The sequence below is a fragment of the Dermatophagoides farinae genome, chromosome 4 (assembly GCF_024713945.1).
Source record: "Dermatophagoides farinae isolate YC_2012a chromosome 4, ASM2471394v1, whole genome shotgun sequence".
Classification (NCBI taxonomy): Eukaryota; Metazoa; Arthropoda; class Arachnida; order Sarcoptiformes; family Pyroglyphidae; genus Dermatophagoides; species Dermatophagoides farinae.
The window spans coordinates 1,024,117-1,031,680 of record NC_134680.1 but is presented as its reverse complement, the minus strand read 5'-3'; the positions used below and the strand labels follow the sequence as shown (position 1 = coordinate 1,031,680).

Below are 7,564 nucleotides of genomic sequence, written 5' to 3'. Positions count from 1 at the left end.
TGAAAAGAATTATTATAATCAATAACCGAAATACCACCAAAATATAAACCGAAACCATTACGATTATCGGTTAAACGTTCATAGTATTCTAAGATTTGCCATTTAATACGCGGTTGTTTCGTGTAAATCTGTAAGCCTGGCAATTGTCGCTTAAATTGATGCACAGAAGAATTCATCATGGCAGCAATATGTATTATACTTGATAATACAAGCATTTGAAATGTTAAGAATCCGATATACATTAATTGTTCCTTCATTGAATTTCGTACGAATATTAATTTATACATAAACAGAATATTCATTGGTAGATTAGCCGGAATGCCCATAAAGAATATAATATTCCATGTAATACGTCCACTATTCACGAGACAATAGACAATATGACGATGTTGTCGCTGGAATCGTTGCCAATTTATTATATGTTGATAATCTAAATATAATTTAGTCATCTTTGAATAATTTGTTTTTTGTTGAATTAATTTTTGAAATTTTTCTTTCCAGTCGTTCATATGCGATGCATAGAATACAACACTGATTAATGAAAAATTAAAATAAAGTGATGCATTCCTGAAGAAAATATGTCCACAATATATAAATGACATGCAATCAAATATGGCCATTGGCCATAAATCAGCCATATTTGCCGATATAAATTGATAATATTTCCAACTACTAATTGTTATTGTCAAATAAACCAAAATCATAAGGAAAACATCAATTAAATGTAACAAAATCATTGTAAATACAAGATAGATACGTGTTTCAATGCCACAGTAATTGAATACATTTAATTTGGATTTTCGAAATTTTAGTAAATCAACATTCATGATAAGATGATTGAAATATTTATTTAGAAAATTCTGTCGATTATTCATCTTCATCATTATTGTCATTTTAAATTTATCATCATCATCATTACCAGTATTCATTGGATATTTATGATTATCAGGGAATATCATTCGAAACACCGAACGGATTGAATCAATTTTTTTCAAATTTATTATTGATTTAAGATAATTATCATAATTTCTATTGGAAATATCGTATAATAGATGCCAAGTAATTGAATCGTGATTGGTCAAAAATAACATATATTCACTATGTAGAATAAACATTAGAAATGTACAAAGGATAATCGCTGTGCTTCGACAATCAACAATATTAATCGACGTTCCGTTTTTCATATGTTCATAATAATGAAATAATGGTGCAGCGGTTGTATCCTGTGGACAATATCGATATACAATGGATTCACCAATGAATGTAAGTATTACATAAAACATGAAACGAATTGTATTAAATAAAAGCACCGAAAATTCCAGAATACGCCATCGATAATTTGTTTGATCTAATAATTGTTCAAATTGATGATAATACTTAAAACGATCAAATATGTTTGTCATGATTGGAATTTGAATTTTACACATTGGTTTTTTTTATCCACATATGACTATACACATCAAAATGATTCGAATGAATAACATTAAAATAGTTTATAAACTTTTTATAGTCCAAAATTCACAAAAAAAAATCGAACACACATGCATAGAGAAAGTGAAACGATCAAAAAAAAAAAAAAATAAAAAAAAATAAGAATATATGTAAATAATTTATAGATTTTTCATTTAGATCAATATGCCAAATTTTCCACAAAAAAAAGCAATACCGGTTATTGTCATTACAGAATAAATAAATTGCATTTATTATTGCTTTTTTTCAAATTTGAAAATCGAAACCCAAAAAAACGAATTTTATAATACAAAATCGACAACTTTATCGAATCGTTTGAATAATGATTCTGTTCATTTTGAAGAATCCTCATACAATAATCGCATTGAATTGTGATAATTCCACTGCAAGATCAATCTCAGTAGTAATCACATATAGGCAAAATTTTTGATGACATATTTTTTTGTTGTTGTTGTTTCATAACGAATGATATCAAAATGATTCGAATGAATCGCATTGAAATATATATATATATATGTAGTTTATATAGTTCAAAATTTACAAGAAAAATAAACCAAGAAGAAGAAAAAAAAAATTACACATTCATTTCATTTTAATTATTATTGTTGTTTGTTTTTTTTCAAATTTGAAAATGAAAAAAAAAATTGAATTTCGTAATACAATTTCGTTTCATTATTATTGTAGCAAGAATATAAAAAAGTAAAGTAAAAATCAACATTTAACACGAAATATTATATGAAATTAAAAATCTAAACAATTAAAAAGGCCAAAAATGAATGCTGGAAAGAATTTTTTTTTGTTTTTTTTTTTTGTTTAATGACAATAACCAATAAAATAATATGCAACACGACCAATATGAACCCCCCCATTTCCAGAGTATTCGTAACTGTGACAAGATTATATTATATATATTTTTAACACGCACAATAATAACAAAAAAGAAAGAAAAAAGAAATTATATATTCACACGCACTTGAAACTTGATAATTCAAACAATAAAGTAAAGAGAGAAATAAAAAAATAAAAATTAAACACATTGCGGAAACACACACACACACACACACACACACACACACACACACACACTTAAAACTCAAAACCAAATGAACAGCAATGATAACAAAAAAAAAATGAAGCCAAAAATGTAAATTAAGTAAGAAGAATAAAAAGTTGAATGATGATGAATGCTGTAGAGTCATAGTGTTAGATAGTCAATCAATAATTCAGTACAACAAAAGGATCCGATTGCCAATTGACAATTTGCAAATTTTTGATGGCAGATGAGCAACAAAAGAAAAAAAATCAATTGAATGAAACTACTGGTCACACACGGGGACCACACACACACACACACATCGAGTGTGATTGTTGCTTGTCAATTTACTACACACACACACACTCAAACAAAACAAAAAAAAATAGAATAAAAATCTCACCTTAATATACATGACAATTGGTCAACAATTGATCACAATGGAATGATGATAATAATTTATGAATGAATAAAGATGAGAAAAAAAATTGTCATCAATTTCAATTTCACACACACACACACACGCAGACACAGACACCAATAAAAACTGTCAATTCATGAGTCAATTAGTGGCCAATTATTACTTTGTTTGTGTGTGTGTGTGAAACTTGATCGTTGAAATTTTATTTTTATTCATTTGAAATCAAAAAGAAAAAAAAATAGCAAAGTGATCGTGTGTGTGTGTTTGTGTATTTGAATTACAATGGAAAAATTTGACATTTTTCAAGTGTTTTTTTTGTTGTTGTTGTGTGTGATAATAATGAATGTGTATGAAAATGAAATTTTTTTTTCTTCATTATTCAAACAAATTTCAATGCATAACTTGTCAAACGATATAGTTGTATGAATTTTCGTAAAAATATCAAATCATATTGTTGTTGTCTATCTTGATTATTATTATTATTGATGATCAATAATTTAATATTATCATCTAAATCAATTTCATTATTGATAATAAACAATAATGTTTGTTGTCGACAACGATCCAATATGGTTTCCATTCGTTGATTGAAATGAAATTCCGAAATATTTATTTCAAGTAAATCTTTTTTAGGCATTTGTATGAAACTAATCAATTCTTGTCTATTCGATATAGGTATTGCCGTTTTATTTGATGTTGATAAACGTAGTCGTATACGATCTTCAGCATTTTTTACACGAATTTCATATAATTTATTTGTGGCTCTGTAACAAACAAACAAAAAAATTTGAAAAAAGGATTGATTTTTTTTTGAAATTGAAAGAAAAACAGACAAACCGAAAATAATTTGTATAATTATCATCAACATTATCATCGAATGTATTTGCACCAATGATGATGCCATTATTTTTGATTTCCAATTCTTTTCGTCTTGTTGAATGTCGTATTAATTTTATGGCCACATAATTATAATCAAAATTAATAAAACTAGGTGTCTGTCTTAGGAATAAACATTGACGAAATAAAGTGATACGATTCGGTATTAGATTAATGATGAAAATATTTTCATATGGGCCATGATTTTGGCGTTCAATCTCCTGTTTCAATAGTGTTAATAACCAATTATTTGTAATGATATTTGCATATTGCTGTAATTGTAAACGTAATTGTTCATCTTGTGAATCGGATTTTTTCCTTTTTACAATCGGCACAGATTTCAATTCATCCAATAATAATGGATCAGAAATATTACTATTAGCCATTGTTGTTGTTGTTGTTGTTGTTGTATTGTTTTCAAATGGTGATGGACTAGTGATGAAATTATTATTATCATTATTTTTATCGACAGCATTTGTGTTTCATTTGATTGTTGTATGGTAAGTTTCCGGATACGATCATCAATATTATTAATAATTAAATTTTCAACATCAATATAATGATATGAAAAACGAAATCGTTCATAATCAATTTGTATTGTTTGATGATGATTTTTTGTATTATCATCACCAATATCATCAGCAATTTTATCATCACCATCGTTTTCGTCGTTATCATCATCATCATCATTGATCAATAATAATTTGATCAATTTATTATTTTTATTATTATGAAAATTTTCACAACTTTGTTCCATTATTTCCCATATAAATTGTCCTTTATTCGAACCGATACCACCTTTTTTTCGCGAAAAGAGAGAATATCAGAAACAAAAATATTCAACAACATTGTTATAAATGGATACACTTACCGAAAATAAATATACATTTTGGATGTGGATTATTTTCCTGTAGAAAACGATACAGATTATGTGGTGCAACAATCAATGCATTATTTGTATTTTTCGATAAATTTGAACGTTTTGATAAATCAATGAGATGATTATGAAAATTACTGATTGCACAGCCCATTGCATTTTTATTGATCCAATCGATGATGAACATAGAATTCAGAAATTAACAATAACAAACAGTCAAACAAACAAGTAATAAAAAAATAAATAATGGACAAAAATGAAATCACAATGTAAAGAATTTTTCAAGTATAGAAAATTCCACACTGAATTCTGCAGAGAAAGAGAAACAGAAAAAAAAATTCGCATGGAAGACCGATTGAATTGAATATTGAAAATCATCAATGTTTGGAAAGAAAAAAAAACCCGGATCAATTAATTCACTATTATTTAGTTTGTTGGTTGTTTTTTTTTCTAATCGAAGAAAAAAAAATTCTATATAATCAAGGTGGTTCAAGGATCAGAAATAAAAATGGATGATGATAATGATTGAATGAAGAATAAAAAATGATCTGATGATTAAAAGAAGAAAGTGGTGGTTTTTGTTCTAGTTGTGGCAGCAGTATACGTGGTGGTAATGGTAGTAGTTGTTTTCAAGGGGGATTCTTCACACAATCCGATTATAGCCAAGTTGCAATAATTATCGAAAATGTCAAAATTTTTTTTTATTTCTTTCTCATTGGTCGAATAAAACAACGAGAATCGATTCTGATGATCAAAAGAACAAATATTTAAACAATGATGATCGACTGATTGGCCAAAAATGAATTGTATTGGTGAATGAGAAAAAGAAGAAGAAGAAAAAAAACTGTCAACAACCTCAAACAAACAAAACAAAATCGAATTGTGAGGAAATGATGATGATGATGAAATTCTTGTGGAATTCTTGACAACAACCTAAACCATAATCATTTTCTCATTTTTTTTTTCTTTGTTTGAACCTTAAACAAACACACACACACACACACACGGCCATTCATTAAGTTATTATTATCATTAGCAAATCCAAATTTGATAAGATGAACATTATGTGATTGAATATATACAGATGAATGAATGATGATTTTTTTTTGTTGTTGTTGTTGTTGGTGAATGAACCAATGCATGAATTGTGGTGGTGGTGGTGGTGGGGGGAAGAAGGGAAAATGACAAGTCCCAATAAATTTGCGTGACAAATAGCTATCTTAATGACGATGACGACAAACGGTGAATTTTGGTTTTTTCTAGAAAAAATAAAACGTTCGAATTTTTTTTTTTTGTTTTGTTTTTACGTTCTTGAAGTAATGTTGAAGCAATGGACCACACCACTAGCAACAGCGGGTATATACAGTGTAAATAAAAACAAAATTTTTCGTTCAAAATTTATTTTTTCCTAGTAATTCAAGATAATGAATTACCCACATTAAAAAGATATAATAATATATGAGAGATACACATACGTCTAATGGGCCGGATGGTGGGCAATTTATCGAGTTGAACTAAGAAACAAAAAAAAATCAACACAACCACAACAACCATCATTATTACCAGTTTTAATTGCATTCAGATTAATGACAAAGAATACGAAAAAAAAAAACAAACAAAATGAAAAGAACAAAGAATCCAATGAAAATGACCATGATCTTTGTTTTGACATTTTTTTTTTTTGCTATCAAAAAAAAATCCGCTTCCGATAGTAGAATTGTTGGTTGATTCATTTCATTTGAAATCCGGTTCCGATGGAGGAACAAATGCTCGTTCACGTTTTTCTTTTTGTCGACGTTTTGTTTCTTCTGGATTATTTTCTTTACGATTTCGAGGTTTTTTAGATAAATTAAAATATTCACCCGTTGCAAGTTGTTTATCAATTTTACTTTCAGTTTGTGGCGGTGGAAATGGTGTATATTCTTGTTTTTTATTCACAATTTTCGGTCGTTTACGTTTGGATAGATTTTTAGCTTTATATTTCGGTAGAAAACGATCCCAATTTTCATTACGAAGTTTTGGATCTTTAGCCAATTCACGTTTGATCATTAATGCTTTGATATTATAGATTGGATGAATATTTTTCATTGTATCTTCGACGATTCTTCGTACCTGTTGTAGACCTTTATGTGGTCCAATGGCGGAAACTGTATTACCTTGTACAAGTACATAACAATTGGTCAACAATTCGATAGCTTTCAATGTGGAACCATTTGGTCCAAGTAAACGTTGTCTTCGACGTATAAAACTTTCTTTTTTTCGTACTAAATCACCAATTTTAATTATATCCGATGCATTTTCATCGTCAAGTATTTTTATCGCTTGTTCATATGGTACTGAACGTGCCAATAATTTTATCATATCTTTTGCTTTGATTATTATGTATGGATCCCATGTTTTTCTTGTTGTTGCCACTGTCATACTACCTTCTAAAAGATCTAATTCAGCTTTTATAAAATATTCGGCTAATGTTTTCTGCACTAATGGCCAACATTCTTTTAGATATTTTTCACGATATTTTGGAAATAATGTTGCAAATGCACTTTCAACAAGAATGCCATGTGGATTATCTTCTGGATGAAATTTCGGTATCTCCATTCTCCATGGATTATCCACTATTTTTTTTTTTTAAATCAAAATTGGAAAAATAAACAATTATTTTCAAAATTATGAATCATAAATCATCAGTAAATGCTTACCAATCCTTTCATCATCATCAGCCATGTTTATTTAGGATGTGAATGTTGGAAAAAAAAATATTTTGCTCGAATGTTCAGCAAAAAAAAATAAAAATAAAACGGGAAAAATCGAGAAATTTTCAAAACAAAATTTGAAAAAAAAAACATAAAGCACGAATCAACCACGTGACAATCGGCGAGCAGAATTG

At 28.0% G+C, this 7,564-nt stretch overlaps 2 protein-coding genes across 2 annotated transcripts; both read right to left on the bottom strand.

Moving 5' to 3' along the window:
• Nucleotides 1–303: 303 nt before the first annotated feature.
• On the bottom strand, nucleotides 304–4,831 carry LOC124490868 (uncharacterized). The gene is made up of 6 exons (XM_075729953.1): nucleotides 4,672–4,831; nucleotides 4,482–4,610; nucleotides 4,271–4,394; nucleotides 3,762–4,232; nucleotides 2,907–3,688; nucleotides 304–430 (listed from the first exon to the last, which is right to left on the bottom strand). The coding sequence occupies exons 1-5, from the start codon at nucleotides 4,829–4,831 to the stop codon at nucleotides 3,304–3,306; spliced, it is 1,269 nt and encodes a 422-aa protein (XP_075586068.1). The 3' UTR covers nucleotides 304–430; nucleotides 2,907–3,303.
• Nucleotides 4,832–6,223: 1,392 nt separating this feature from the next.
• Nucleotides 6,224–7,561, bottom strand: dbe (KRR1 small subunit processome component homolog dbe). Its single transcript, XM_047053434.2, has 2 exons — nucleotides 7,377–7,561; nucleotides 6,224–7,292 (listed from the first exon to the last, which is right to left on the bottom strand). Exons 1-2 carry the CDS (start codon nucleotides 7,399–7,401, stop codon nucleotides 6,412–6,414), a joined length of 906 nt encoding a protein of 301 aa, XP_046909390.1. The 5' UTR covers nucleotides 7,402–7,561; the 3' UTR covers nucleotides 6,224–6,411.
• Nucleotides 7,562–7,564: the final 3 nt, after the last annotated feature.